Source organism: Phyllopteryx taeniolatus, chromosome 15, assembly GCF_024500385.1.
Source record: "Phyllopteryx taeniolatus isolate TA_2022b chromosome 15, UOR_Ptae_1.2, whole genome shotgun sequence".
In the NCBI taxonomy this organism is placed as follows: Eukaryota; Metazoa; Chordata; class Actinopteri; order Syngnathiformes; family Syngnathidae; genus Phyllopteryx; species Phyllopteryx taeniolatus.
In genome coordinates, this window is record NC_084516.1 from 15124427 (window position 1) to 15140327 (window position 15901).

The window sequence follows — 15901 nt, forward strand, 5'->3', positions numbered from 1 at the left end:
GAACAGAAAAATGTGCCTAAAAAAAGTTACACAATACAGAAAGGTGCGAGGGACAAAACTTTGAGAGAGAGAGCGACAGAGAGAGAGAGAAAAGGGACAGAAAAAGGAAAAGAAAGAAACCTACAGACTTGCATCATCAATACTCGCCGTCTTTGGAAAGAAGACATTCAGGGCACATTGCACACACTGACACACAAGACCTACATCGTAAGTAACTGGCATCTAACTGCAGTTGATCAATATCCAAAGACACAAAAGCACGGAAACTTCTACCATTAAAGAAACACAAAGAAAATGATTACACTGAAAACTAAGATCAGTGACATACTAATCGAATCGCAGCTGGGGATGTATACCAAAAGATCCTTTGTAAAAAGAACCACTTGAAATCATTAAAAAGGAAGTTAGAACTGCTATCCAAAGTAAAAGAAGATTGCAAGCAAAAGAGGAAATCAAGCAGAGACTATAGAAAATAAAGCCAGTTACGAAACGAAAAATTGCAATTGGTAGTTGAAGCAAAAGAAAAGGAATTGCTTGCCGAGGCAAATGCCATTGAAGCGGGTTAGGGGGTGCGTAAGCATTGGTCAAGGGTTCATATACTGCACAGGTGTCAGACTCAAGACCTGGGGTCCAGATCCAACCCGGCATATCATTTTATGTGGCCCGTGAAAGCAAACTGTGTGCCAACTTCCATGATTCTTGCTCAAATCTGCAGCCCCTTTTTACAGTAACTTGCACAAACTATTATCCTTGACTTCTGAGTTCAAAAAGTAGTTTGTTGTGTACATGTAAAAATATGCTGAGTCAATTAAACATTTATATGGTTTTACAGTCAGTGGCCCTCTGAGGAAAACCATAACTAGAATGTGGCCGTGACAAAAATGAGTTTGACACCTCAGAATTAGTGTGTGTGTGTGTGTGTGTTTTGGCTTTGTATTCTATTGCCATTTGTTTAAAACAAAATGCTGCACACTTAGATTGCCATATGGCAAAATTTGGGGGAAGTGTAAATGACATATAACATAATGGGGGTTTTGGGTAGTGTAAATGTCGCACAACTTTTAAATCACATAACGCCGCCAAGACGTTGTCCCACTCCCACAGAATTGGCTGTGAGGGCCTAGGAACATACGAATTTTCCCTGAGACTTTGGAAAGAAGAGCTTCAAGGCACACTGGACACATTTACACAGCAAACACACATAGTCCTGAATCCGAAGACAAAACCAAACCAAAGCTCCAGAAAGAAGAAACAGAGCTAAAGTCTTGAATGTTAGATTAGTTTATTTGGCAAGCAGAACGAGGTCATGCCTGTGTGTTTACAAAAAAAAAGACGATTTAATGCTTTATTGTACTTTGTCTTGATTTTGGAACTGATATTGTGTTCATTTGTACTCAGTTTTCACGGTGTTTGATGGCTGCACTGATGGTTCCGATCGGCAAATAAAGTAAAGCACCTGTCTGAAAACGTTGGTTTAAACTGTTGATTTAACAGAGGGACGGCTCCCATTGGGGTTATGAGGAGTCTGTAATGCGGCTAAAATTGACATGTGTATGTATACATGTCATGTATTTCCTCGGTGTTTGTTTACCAAAATGGTGGTGATGCTACCCCCGTGTAAACATGGACTCATCTGTGTGGGCTTCACAATACCAAGTGGAGGAGAGGCCGGTGGTTTTATTTGCTGTTGTTTGATTTATCTTTGCATGTATTTTATTTATTTTGATATGTTGTGCTCTAGTAATAGACGCGGAAGAGGAGGAAAGGGAGCGAGCAGGGGTTTCGGGGGAAACAAGCCAGCTGCTGAACATTACTATGGTATGTGCAGGGTGATGGCTGTTTAGCTGGACCGCCGCGGCTAGCGTTAGCATTGACAGCATCCGCGCGGCTGTCTCGCCCGTCGAGCGGCACAACGGCCGAGGCTTACCTCATCTTCTGACAGCCCGTAGATCGGCTCGTAATTCGTAGCCATATAGCCCGGCGGTGCCCGCTAATCGCCGCTTTAAAAATAAATAAAAGGAGAGGCAGCGCTAGCTAGCTAGCCTCCAACAATTAAGTCCCACTCTTTGCTCTCCCCCCGCTTCTCGTGTCGCGCCGTGGTGCTTAAATCCGCTCTTGAGTTTAGCTTCAAGATCCCACTCCGCTTCCGCAACACGACCTGGCGTTGTTTATGTTCACACTGTCCAAATTGGTTCCGTCAGATACAAGATTGCTTTTGTCAAGCGTGATCTCCCCCTCCTCTCGAGTCTCGAAACGCTGGGAGACTCGACATCGAAGCGGCTCGGCCAATCACATGCCGGGTAGGCGTCATTGATAGTAGTATTGACCAATCGGAGGCGTTCTTGCGTTTTCCCATCGGAGTGGGCCTGTTAATGTAAAGAGGGGTGTGGCGCTGGAACATTCCAACTTTTGTCTCCCAACGTATCTAACGCTAACACACACGCACACACAAAACATCTCAGCCATTATATTGGAATATATTGTTATACATTTGAATACGTGGCGAGGAGTTTGCTGATTTCTGTCATCGAGGCGGATAAATAGGGGGCGGGGCTTAAAACACCTAGCCAGTCACAGCTAACGGGATCCTGGGTGAAAAATGGCAAAAGTTCAAGTAGGCGTGGAAAGCAACATACCCCATATGCCGTTAAAGATGACAAAATGATACGGGTAAGTCATAATTATTTATTATGTCGTTTAATGTGGTACTGTACTTATATTTATTAGGTAATCACATTCTCACGTGCCAAAATCATGTCTTTTTTTTTTTTGCTAGTGGAGAAAATGGATGGATGGATTATATTTCATACTAGGCGTAAAGATTGAACATGTCAGTCACGTTCAATATTTGTATGTATACACTTATAGAAATGTTATTGAATTAGTGAGTAAATACGTCTCTTAAAAAGTGGAGGGTAGTTTCACACCTACTTCCGTTGTGCTGTTATATGTCAATAAATCTTACATATTTTGAATCTCTTATTTTAATTTTTAATCCGTATTTACCTGCATTTAATCTTAAATTGTTATCATATCTGTATCTTTTCTTCCTGCTTGATTTGATATACAAAAAATATTAATTATTTCACTGTAATTTTTCGATTTGTATATTAATTAGAATTACATTCAAGATTGGCAAACTTTGTCAGTGTGCCCTCAATTTGTCCAGTGTACTTTTAAAGACACTTTTACATAAAACGTGCATTATTACATCCTACATATCTTCTATATAAAAAAACAACTTTATATGAATACACACATGTAATAAAATTAATGAATGAAATGATGCGACTGTAATTGTGGCTTTTATCCACCTTTCATCCTCTTTTTTGGCCATTCTTAATCTTGCCGCTAGATGTCAACATGTCACCACGAAGTTAATATGGATGTTTTTTTTGTGCAAAGCTGGCACTTTAAAGAAGAAAAAAATACAAAAATAAATACAAAAATAAAAATCTCCAAGTACAAAACGAAATTATGATTATGGCAGCCCCCCTTTTTTCTTAAAGAAAATTAATAAAAAAGCAAGCATAGTCTTGTAATTTTTATTCACACTGTAATACTGTGACACGTGTAACACCTACTAACATAACAAAACATGTCAGACAGGGACAGTGAGGAAATGGAATGGAAACTATTGACATCCACCCAGGGCACCGATGGGGCCTTGCAGTGGCATCCAGCGCAGCCCTGCTCTTTACTTTTGCAGGGACAGGGAGAGCAGATGGCATTATTATATAACACCATTGCTTCTAAGCACATCTGAAGCGGAGATTGTCACAAGCCCATCGCTCAGTTGTTGAAAAGCTCCCGCACAGTATTAAAAAAAAACAACAAAAAAAACAAAGTTTTTTTTTTTTTTAAAGGAGCAAAAGAAAACAACTTAAATATTGCACGTAAACATTATCAACAGATGTGCTATATGCTCACATGCTTACAGTATATATAGTCTATGTTGTATTACAGCCTTAATCAGTCACTGATGGTTTTCTTTATTTTTCTACACTCTACTTTGTGTTTGACAGTAGCAGTTTTTCTTAGACGTATGCCATAAATGTTAGCTTTACAGATGCCACATCCTCTCTACATCCTCTGCGACAAACCTATTTATGTCACCTTGTTTTCCATTTAGCATTTTAAAGAGATGCAGCATTTATTGATTTAAATGGGTGATTTAATTGCAGTAATTGTGTGTCTAAAATCGTGTCTGTATACATGCAACACATTTCCTCAGTGAACGGTGCCATTCATTTACTCAACTGAAAAAGGTCCTTCATGCCTTCATGCATCAAATAAGGATTTGCATTTGAGCTGCAGGCTAAATGTCTTCATGTGTGCTATTATTTGTGGACTGCATGTAAAAATTTCCTCTGGGGACATTGGCATTTATTTATTTACAAAGAGTACCAGGCGTCGATTAGGGGCACGACATTTTTAGGGGTGATGTCCTCTTATTGTACAAATGCATGAAATAAGGGTTCTTCATTGAAATTATATGAATATAATAAGATGTATTTGAATTGATTTTTTTCCTACTACTTTACTGGCACATTCTCTTTAACCTCTTCCATAAATGTCAGCTTTATAGATGCCACGTCTGCTCTGCAGGCCAGGCAGTGTCTGTTGTGTTAATAGTAAATGCACTGCATGCCACCTAGCGGCACCACCTTTGATTTGTATCATGAAGTAAAAAAAGGAGTCGTCCATTTGAGGTGAGGTGAGGCAAGGCGTCTATTTTCCTTAAGGGAAAACAGAAGTACTCTAATATTCTATTCTATGTCCAAAATGGACTACGTTTAACAAATTTAGCAAGTGGACCCTGGTATTTATTTATTGACAGAGAGTGTGACGTGTCTATTAGGGGTAAGGCATTTTTTTTTGAGGGGGAGTCCTCTATTTGTACAAATGCATTAAATAATAATTCTCAGTTGAAATAATATAAATACGGTGTATGATGGCTTATAATTCATCATTTTTCTGGACACTACTGGCAGTTTTTCTTTGAACTCCATCATACACGCCACCTTTACAGATGCCACGACCTAGAGGAAACCCCTTTGATTTTCTAGAGGGACAAAGGAGGCGTCAATTTGAGGTGTGTTTCACCACTATTAAAAAAGGAGTGTCATTTATTTGTTGTGGCCTTACTTCCATTTAGCAGCAGTTTTAATAATGTAATGTAACTAATATTTTTTTTCGGCTCTGCCTGTGGGACCTGAAAGAGTTGTGCAAGACGGTCACTCACCCTCCCCTCCTTCTCCCTTCCTTGCTGGGAGGCGGAGGGATGTTGCGACGTTTCCTCCCACACCGAGGCTGAACCAACCGCAAAGCTATGCCAGTAATGTCCGCCTCGCCTGCAGGCAGAATCCCTTGGACCAGACACAGACACATGCTGAAACACTGACTGGCTGGTAAGTTAATTTTTACATTTTTTAATTTTTTTAAATTCATTTTTCAAATGTATTCTACTGGACAGACGTTTCACAAGTGGTTTCGTACCCGTCTGTAGAGTGTGCATGCATCTGTGTACCAGCACATTATACACTGAAATTCAATACAGTACTGTCAACTGATTATAAAGCTTTTTTTGGAGTGATAGTAATACAAAAGTATTTACAGTGTGTATACTGTACATATCTTTAAAAAAAAAAAAAAAGTATTTTCAATTGATATTCATATTATTTATTATAAATTACAAATAAAATATATTGCAGGATTGAAATATTCTAAAAAATATTAACTAAATATATGTTACAAATAAAATATAATACACAAATATGACATTTAAATTGCAAGTTTAAAATGAATTGATACAAGTGTGGCAACCTGTTGCAATATGACAACATTTACAAAGGAAATAATAACGTGTGTGTGTGTGTGTGTGTGTGTGTGTGTGTGTGTGTGTGTGCGCATGTAAGTGGAAAGTATACTCACAGAACACCTTAGTGACTACACTTGCACAATCTAATGAAATTGACTGGAAGGGTTTTTGTAGGAAATACTACATTTAAGCTTTTGTGTAAAATAAATCTTCCTTTAAAAAGTTAATAATAGTTCATCTCTTTTATAGTTGGGGTTGTAGCCAGTGTAATGCATTCATCCTGAGGGTTGTTTATAGTATGTTGACTCTTATGTAGTTACCAAAATATTAGGACAGCTGTCAGTATGTCAATAACTACAACCACCATAACAAACACAATGTTAAACGAATAGCTACCTGACAGTGTCATTCAAAAGTGAGCATTATCTTTAGTAAAAGCTGAATTGTCATTACGTATGCTTAAAGGTCTTACACTAGATGACACTAGATCTTGTAATGGGATTTCCGTGGGCGTGATCTGCATGTCTGCTGGCGTTTGCTTGAGTCTGGTTCAATCGGGTTGAGGGTGAGAGAGGTGTTGGCCGTTATAGCAACAAGCCGATCAAGTCAATACTGGATTACACCGTTGCCACCTTTTCCGCTGTTACTGCAGGTCATAGTCAATAGCATAGCATAGAATATTTAATTAATCGTATTTTGGGCTTTTTTTTTTTTTTTTTAACTGTATAGGCAATGTTTTAAATAATATTTCATTGTCATAGAAGTCATAGAAAAAAAGTATGTATAATAAAAACAACTCACCGTTTGGTGACATGAAACGGGCTACTGTCATGCAAGTGTAAGAGTACACTTGTGTATGGTCAAATTTCATTTAATATACTTTTTTCATTATTCATTTAGCTATATTGTACAATAATCATTATCACATTTTGTTCACTTTCCATCACTGGCCGTCTGTTCATTCACTAATAAATTCGATAGAAACACTATAGACTATAATTACTTGTGCTGGGATCACTTATAACAACACAGGTTATACTAACATATCAACTCACAGGTTCTTACAGGTGTTTAGACACTAAAAAAAGAATCCCACCGCACCACTCAACAGTGGAACTGCCTTGCTCATTTTCCCACATCCTGTCCTCCCCTATCCTGTTTAAATACCTAGACTGTCTCACTATTGTTCTGCTGTGGTTCTCGCCCCTAGTCCGCTTGTCCACTCTGTCCCCTAAAACACTTTTCTGTCCGGCTGCATTTTCAATAAACATCAGATTAATCCATCCACCCATCCATCTATCCATTTTCTACCGCTTATTGGAGGTCGGGTCACGGGGCCAGTAGCTTTAGCAGGGACGCCCAGACTTCCCTCTCCCCAGCCACTTCATCCAGCTCTTCCGGGGGGATCCCGAGGCATTCCCAGGCCAGCCGAAAGACTTAGTCTCTCCAGCGTGTCCTGGGTCGTCCCCGGGGTCTCCTCCTGGTGGGACGTGCCCGGAACACCTCAACAGGGAGGCGCCCGAATCAGATGCCCCAGCCACCTCATCTGGCTCCTCTCGATGTGGAGGAGCAGCGGCTCTACTCTGAGATCCTCCCGGATGACGAGCTTATCACCCTATCTCGAAGGGAAAGCCCAGACACCCAGCGGAGGAAACTCATTTTGCCCACTTGTATCCGGGATCTTGTTCTTTCGGTCACGACCCACAGCTCGTGACCATAGGTGAGGGTAGGAACGTAGATGGACCGGTAAATTGAGAGCTTTGCCTTTCGGCTTAGCTCCTTCTTTACCACAACGGACCGATACAAAGTCCGCATCATTCTTCCCTCACTCGTGAACAAGACCCCAAGATACTTGAACTCCTCCACTTGTGGCAGGATCTCGTCCCCGACCTGGAGAGGGCACGCCCCCCTTTTCCGACTGAGGACCATGTCTCAGATTTGGAGGTGCTGATTCTCATCCCAGCCGCTTCACACTCGGCTGCGAACTGCTCCAGTTCAGAGATCACGGCTTGATGAAGCCAACGGAACCACATCATCTGCAAAAGCAGAGATGCAATACTGAGGCCACCAAACCGGACCCCCTCTACGCCTCGGCTGTGCCTTGAAATTCTGTCCATAAAAGTTATTATCGACCTCACACACCAGCTCGGGGCTCCTTCCTGCCAGAGAGATGACATTCCACGTCCCTAGAGCCAGTTTCTGTAGCCGGGGATCGGATCGCCAAGGTCCCTGCCTTTGGTCACCACCCAGCTCGCACTGCACCCGATCCCTATGGCCTCTCCCACAGGTGGTGAACCCATGGGAAGGGGGACCCACGTTACCCTTTCGGGCTGTGCCCGGCCAGGCCCCATGGGTGGAGGCCCGGCCACCAGGTGCTCGCCTTCGAGCCCCACCTCCAGGCCTGGCTCAAGAGGGGGGGCTCGGTGACCCGCGTCCGGGCAAGGGAAACCTAGATCCATTTGTTTCTTTCTTCATAGGGGTTTTTGGAGCAGTGCTTTGTCTGGTCCCTCACCTAGGAACTGTTTGCCATGGGTGACCCTACCAGGGGCGTGAAGCCCCAGACAACTTAGCTCCTAGGATCATTGGGACACACATACCCCTCCACCACAATAAGGTGACGGCTTCCAGGAGGGGACATCAGATTAATTAAAAAAAATAAAATAAAATAAAATACAAATTGAGCAGAGGGAGTATGTCAAACTCCCCTGTTGCACAGCAAAACTGTTCCAGCACAAAGGCATACAGATCCACTATTCTGCAAGGCCATGTAGCTGAATAGGACAGGTTTAAAAAAATAAATTAATTAAGTGTAATTTTTTACATAACACTGGTCAGCCAGTGTTATGTATGTATTTTTTTTTAGCTGACACTTTTAATGTGCTGAATCCAAATATTACATTGGTTTTGCTCACTCAGGTCAACTTTTATAACTATGGCCACATGTTTCTTTTATGTTATTGTTACGGTGCATGCCCTGAAGTTTGAACAATGACGATGAAAATTTCAATTTACAGGTACTTACTTTTATCAATGTCTACTATTAAAGATACTTTAAGTGAAGTTTGTAACATTTGATTAATAAACTGTTAACATCTTAGCATAAAAACCTGACCTGAACAAGATCAATGTAATTTTCGGATTCAGAATCAGAACCAGAATCAAAATCAGGATCAGAATCAGAATCAGAATCCTCTTTATTTGCCAAGTATGTCCAAAAAACACACAAGGAATTTGTCTCTGGTAGTTGGAGCGATGCAAAATTGTCTTAAATCAGTTGACAAAACACAGACAACTTGCAAAAAAAATAACAAAAATAAAAATTGTGACCCAGTGTTTTCACTGGGGTTTCGCACCCGTTGGGGATATGGATGTTTCTGCATGATAATGTTCCACACTTCCGCAGAGTGGCTCTGGGATCTTCACCCAGCCTAGCTGTGGATGTGATGGGGGGAGAAACACGTGGCGCTGCCGGTTATTATGTAAAGCAAGCAAATCTGCAATAGAAGAAGGGCTTGTTTGCAGACCCATTTTCAGAAATAGGAAGATAACTAAAGAGTGAATTGGTTGTTTAATTTCACACATTTTATGGGTGGACATGCACTCCAGATACCCAAATATTGTATACTATACTCTATTGAGTCAATTTTCCATAATGTGTCAACTTTAAAATATATATAACAAATAGATGAACTTACCTGTACGTCATGTGGGTCTATTTTAAACAGCAAAGTAGTTGAGACTCAAACAAGAGCCCCTCTAATGGTTGCCCTCCATTTTGCTTCCATTGCTTTCAGATCAACTAGTCGATCATTATGCCCATCCTTTATAGCGGCATCACAAAAAAAAACAAAGAAAAAAAAAATAAACTTCTGAAATTAATCTTTTAGATTCTTACCAAGCTGGTGTCTTGCAAGATTTTGATCAATTCTCTTTTATGGGACTTTAAAGTGAATAATTCCTGAAAATTCTTGTAAAAAAAATAAGACTACTGCTTTGACATCACTTAGGACTGGCTTCATTTGAGATTGACATGTAATTTTGCTTTTACGGCTACTCCTAGGCTGACAATTACCACACTCAATTGTACCTATGTGAGCTGCTGCTGCTGCTGCTGCTCCTTTACAAGACTATCACTCAAAGAAAAACCCATTCAGCTTCCTCCACTGTTCATTTGTACCCAGCCTTTGCCAATGTTCTCTCTTCAGCCTGTCTAAAAAGCGAGCATTTCGTAGAAACAACAACAACAAAAATCACAGAAAATAACCTAAATGCTTGCTTTTGAACTGTGCATACTGTATATATATAAGCTTTTGAGTCATTATTGTGTGGCTGAATTAGTCCTTTATTACGCAGGCTAGAGGAAGTCCATTGCAGCACATTTACTGTCAGTGATGTTACAATAAGGATTTCACTCATTCAATTACGATAATATGCACTTTGTCCTATTGCCGCAAAAAGTGGCCCGGGATGTTTTTTCATTTGTCTATTAAAGATGAGGCCTTTTTAAAGACATTTATTTATCTCCAATGCAGTGGGCAACACGGCAGATTTTGTGGTTAGAATGTCTGCCTCATAGTTTCGAGGTCTGGGGTTTGAATCTCATCTCCAGCCTTACTCTGTGGAGTTTGCGTTTTCTCTCAGTTCTTGCATAAGTTTTCTGTGGGTATTTTGGCTTCCTCCTCCATACCAAAAACATGCATGTTAGGGTAATTGAGGACTCTAAATTGTCCAGAAGGTTGCCCTGTGATTGGCTGGCGACCAGTCCAGGGTGTAGCCCACCTCTCGCCCAAAGTCACCTGAGGTACACTGTTAGACATTTCCTAGGGTTTTTACAGTAACTTACTGGCAACTCAATTGCCAGTAAGTTACTGTAACATTGTACTCATCCACCAGCTGCAAATCATTCCAAGTATTGAGCAGTGTTTGCTGTTGATTAGCTTACCTGATTCAGCTGATGCTATGCGAAAGCGGCCATTGGCTCCTGTCTCTTAACCTCGACAATGAGCTTCCTCCCATGGAAACATACTGTGAGTACCACATTACTATAACAGAAGCATATAAAACAATGTTTCACGCCACACACTATAAACAGAGAATTACTATATTTTTTAAATCAATGTTTTTATTCACACTTATCCCTTGAATACCTAAGCTTCAAAATGTCTGCCTGGACTTTTTTTTTTTTTGCTTATTTTGACTATGAAAGGGTCAGAAAATGTCCTGTGAATAAGTGCTTTTGCCCCTTTTCCCAGAAAACTTGGAATTTCAAATATTTAGCGGGTTAGGGTTAGGTTAGGTTAGGTTATCCCTGACTTGTCTTTGGCGTATTTTACTCTATGGTAAGTGGTAAGTAACTATAGAATTTACAGGAATGTCAAACAGTGTAGGCTCCAGCTCAAAAGTGACACCCACTCACAAGCTCTAGAGACTGGATGATGCCATTTTCACCATCGTTTGTTCCATTTTGGTGATGTTTATACGAAACAGTAACACGGAATTTGTTACAAGCGGTGTAAAAGTGACTTTACACCAAGTACCCCCCCACGCCCTATTGTGTGGCAATACCATTTATACACAATGAAATGGAAAAAGGTGTAAAACCGATATCTTTTACAGGCTGTGTTGAAAGAGATTCACACACAAGCACCATTCTGCCTTTGTTACATGATTGTGATATTACCTCAGAAGATGGAAAATGCCAATTCTAACTCAGTCCTTTTTATACAGAATTGCAATCTGCGGAAAAAGGTGACTTCTGGCAGTCAATGTCCTGTGCCTCTGTCATTGCTCATGTACTACCGATGAAGGCAGAAATTTCCAGGGCGACTTTATACCCTTCTTTCCACGTCAGTGCCTGTCATACGGAACAGCAACATGGGGGGAAATGGTGTCAAAATGACTGTACATCTTTTACAGGCTGTGTGAAACGGGATAAATAGACATGTGGCGTCAAGCCTTTGTTATATCGCTGATACGTCCTCCAAAGGCAGACATTTTGCTGACTGAGTTCCTCCCCCCATTTCCTGCTGGTGTTGTTTTACAGAACACAGAACAACAACAAGGAAAAATGTAGAAAAATTACATATTTTCCAGCCTGTGTGAATGTGTTTACATACAGGTGGTGTCCCACCTCTTTTACTGCTCTGATACTGACTCAGAAGGTTAAAAATAGCTGGATTGATTTTACCCATTTTGTGTCTGTACGTTGAAATAGATCAGTGAAATGGGAAAAAGGTGTCAAAATGTCTTAAAAAGTATTTCCACTTGGGTGGCACCGTGTGGCATTGGTTTCGGGTTAGTAGGTCTAACAGTTTAAGATATATATTTACCTGTACAATTAGGGATGAGGTCACTCGTGGTGGGGGACACCTCACAATGAAAATTTGCCCAGTAGCTCGCGGCGTTAAGTTTAACATGCCGTGACACGTCCCTGCGCGTCATTGAAGGGCTTTACAGTTGACGCTGTTTTGTTTTTTTTGGCACTCTCCATTCTTCTTAGGAGCTTATTGAGTGTCGGCCCTCTGGTTACGTAAGCCTCGCTATATACAGCAAGAAGCTAATCCAGTAGCATGACCTTAATGCCAATTAGCAGATCATGGTGACGTTATTGAGGTACCATCAAGGAGAGCGTATAAGAGGTGGCGCTGTAGGTTAACTCAACAGGTATGATAGCATGAGATTAGCAGGGTAGCGTCGTGATTGCCACTCGCTTCACAAAACATGCTTGGCGTTCCGCGTGTATAAGCACGTGTTCCGCCATATCGCCAGATGTGCCCCTCTAGTTAGCGAGATAGCTTACGGGTCAGCCGTCCTAGGCGGGTTCAGAGTTGAAAAGGGTCACGCTGTGCACCAGCAACACTAAGCGCTAGCCGCTGCCCAGTTATGCAATCGCTTACGCTGCATGTGCCAGCTGGTAGAGGTAGACAGAAATAGAGGGGATTGTGTTTATTTTAATGTTTAATCCTTAGTACAAAACCCCACAAAGAGGAAAATACAGTATCTAAAATGAATATGTTGTTTAATCTGCTCTGTTTATTTGAGGGGAATGACATTCTGCTAAGTTCTTCATTGTATTCTTGCCAAAAGTGCTATACGTTAAGTTTGGGTGACATTAAAGATTTATAATTGCCTAGCCATGCCACAAGATGGGAGCAAAGCACAATTTATCTCTAAGTGAAGCTCCACAATTCACTTCAACATAGTTTCATGGCACCTAAATTCCACAAAACGGCAGTAAAGCAATGCAGGACCTCGGGTTCCGATTTTAATTTGAAATTAATTTTTTAAAATGAAAGATTTACAATACTATGTGAATTTGCAAATAGGAAAGAGGGGTACCCTGTACAGTAAATGTAAAATGTAAAACAGCCCCAGTGCGTTACAGACAAGCGGGCAGTAAGTGGCAGTAATGTGCATTGCTAGTTGGTTGCCAACTGTAGTCCATTTTACACTGCCTCCAAAAGCTGAAAAAAGTTGGAAAATTGTAGTGTTGACTTTGTCCCTCCAAAAGTCATAATTTCAGAAAAATGAAGTTGTCATTTCACGAGAAAAAAGTAGTAAATTTACTGAAATGGCGTGAACTGAGACGTATGACTCAAACAAAGGAATACCTCCAGCAGTAATGCAAATATTATGCGAAAAGGAAAACAAAATAATCAGAAATTAACAAAAAAGGCGTGATTTTACAGGAACGAAGCTTTAAACAGTTTTACCCGAAAATATATATATTTTTTTATTATGATATAAAAGTCAAGAAAAGCAAAGTAGAGACCATTTAAAATCATTAAGTGCTTTAATGCAGACTCTTTCAAGTTTGCGGACCTCACTGTATTTTACCATGTTGGCATTCCGTAATATTAAGACTTTTTGCCCAAATATGACTTGGGTCATATAACATGAAAATTTCTTGTTATAGTGAGACTTCATGTTGTAAAACCTTCGAGTTTATTCGCTTAAGGAGATAACATTTTTCTCATAATTTAAGTCTTTTGTCACAAAGATTCATTCTTCATTCTCATAATATCATCACATTTTTGTCATTTTTTTATGACTATCAGAATTTATTTTCTTAATATGACCACTTTTGCTCTGAATATTACTCGTAAAATGAATGCTCTCATAAAAGAAAAGAAAATTATGACTTTATTCTTATAAAACTACATCAGTTTTTCTTATTATATTACGACTTTTGTCAAGAAAACTTTTTGGTTCAAAATTACGACGTCATTCTTGTAACAACTTTTCCTCTTTACTTACTCTCTTAAAAGTTACTCACCCGCCCCCATAACATTCAGGTTTTATTCTCATGAAATGCCCAAAAACTTTCTCATGACGTTTTGACCGGGAATAAGGAATTGCCATAACAAAAACACCCTTGCCACATCCCCCTTCACCTATATTGTTTGTTGATGTTTTCTGTCCATCCAGCAGGCCTCAAGTGTGCCGTGACGCGATGAGGAACGTTCTGGAGTTGACCTGGCTGCTGTTGATGGTCATCACACCATTCGCTAGAGGTACATTCTTGAAAGAGGTTGTGTCCACAGCCAATCAGCTTCCTGCTTCCACTTGTTTTCACAAAGTGTCTGGTCTGGTTTGCCCTGTTGTTTTAAAGTTCACAATCTGTCATTGTCTTTTTTTTCTGTAACATTAAGGCTGTTGCAAAAATTACATTTTGAGTCTCATTTGATTTTTTTTCTGGGGGGGGGGGGGGGGGGTTCCAAAACATCACAATTTATACATTTGTCTTTTTCTTGTTATATTATAAAGCTTGTGAATATTGTTATGACTATTATTCCTGTGATATGGCAACTTTTTTCTTGTAATAAGACTTCATAACCCAAAAATGATGACTTGATTCGAGTCAAATTCCATCTTTCCCATAATATTAAGACTGCTGCAAAAATTACAACTTCATTCTCATCTATTTTTTGTCATGTAGAAGAAAAGCTAATTCTGTAGGCTTATTTAACTTTACGTCATCTTGTTTTTGTATTCACACCGCACAATGACGATTATAGCTTGAAGTCGATTAATCGGCAATCACGTCTTTTGGCATTAACTCCATGGACGCTTCACTACAATCTCCAATCACAGACAGTGGGATCTTATTAAACAATCCACGTAACACAAGTGCAGATTTGCTACATTTGGTACAATACATTATTGCAAAGCATTCTCTCCACCATGCAAAGCATTCCCTTATAACTGTATACTGCTATTATAAACTGCAGCAACTAGCAACCCTGCAATTGTGTTACATGAATTGGTGTTACAGTTGTACAGGTTCTGACTGTCTGTGAGGCTATGAAGTTACCTTTATATGATTAGCTGAGCAAGTGTCTGAATGTGACTGGATGAACGAGTTGGAAGTGCGGCCAGTGCAATCGAGGTTGGTGGGGAAAATGAGTGAGCAACGTTGTGCTTGGAGGCGAGAAGTGGGCACAGCGAGTTGACAACTTCAACTTAAAATATCGATCACGTCATCGATGGCTCAATGTCGACTTGACTGTTATGACCTCAGCATCGACCACAAAAAATATTTCGTCTTTCGAGCCCGAGTATGTTTTGATTAATAGTTGCGTTAAAAAGAATGGGATGTAGTTGTTGGTTTGACATTTGAAAGCAGGGCATGACTTAATGACCATGAGAAAAATGGATATCCTCCCAAGTCCCTACGATGTGAAGCTTCCTCCCTGTCCACCTCTCAGGTCACAGTCCGCCAGGGAAGCCCACACTGACCAGCTGTCGCTCTCCCGAAAAAGAAACCTTCACCTGCTGGTGGCAGCCTGGCTCAGACGGAGGGCTGCCCACCACATACACACTGTACTACAGCAAAGAAAGGTAAGTACTTCCCTTTTTTCTCATCTTCTATTTCACCTCACATTGTTTTCATCCTTGTGGGGCAAATGTCAAGTGGACCCTGATGAATGCGTTAAGTAAATGGGAAAGTATTGCAATGTCTGTTGCTGGCATCTACCTGGTGGCTTGAAGGCAGCCATAACAACAGAAAGATTACACAGAGCTAAGCCGCATGGATTTCAGTGTCCACCGAACCTGCATTGTACACCAGAGTTGAGCAAC

At 40.5% G+C, this 15901-nt stretch overlaps 2 protein-coding genes across 8 annotated transcripts in view; one reads left to right on the forward strand and one right to left on the reverse strand.

Annotated features, from left to right (window-relative positions):
* nedd4l (NEDD4 like E3 ubiquitin protein ligase) overlaps nucleotides 1-2269 on the reverse strand; it is a 64290-nt gene extending 62021 nt beyond the window's left edge. For 2 of the 3 annotated variants that reach the window (XM_061747854.1, XM_061747852.1), the window contains exon 1: nucleotides 1928-2269. In XM_061747854.1, coding sequence (XP_061603838.1) covers nucleotides 1928-1972 — 45 coding nt within the window. In that variant the 5' untranslated portion in view covers nucleotides 1973-2269. The remainder of the gene's footprint in view (nucleotides 1-1927) is intronic. The other variant, XM_061747853.1, reaches the window with a different exon arrangement.
* A 171-nt stretch (nucleotides 2270-2440) lies between these two features.
* prlra (prolactin receptor a) overlaps nucleotides 2441-15901 on the forward strand; it is a 30238-nt gene continuing 16777 nt past the window's right edge. The window contains exons 1-4 of one of the 5 annotated variants that reach the window (XM_061747858.1): nucleotides 2441-2670; nucleotides 5223-5411; nucleotides 14249-14334; nucleotides 15529-15661. In XM_061747858.1, the coding sequence (XP_061603842.1) occupies nucleotides 14274-14334; nucleotides 15529-15661 (194 nt within the window). In that variant the 5' untranslated portion in view covers nucleotides 2441-2670; nucleotides 5223-5411; nucleotides 14249-14273. Of the gene's footprint in view, nucleotides 2671-3533; nucleotides 5412-14248; nucleotides 14335-15528; nucleotides 15662-15901 lie in introns of those variants that run through there. The other 4 variants (XM_061747857.1, XM_061747856.1, XM_061747859.1 and 1 more) reach the window with 4 other exon arrangements.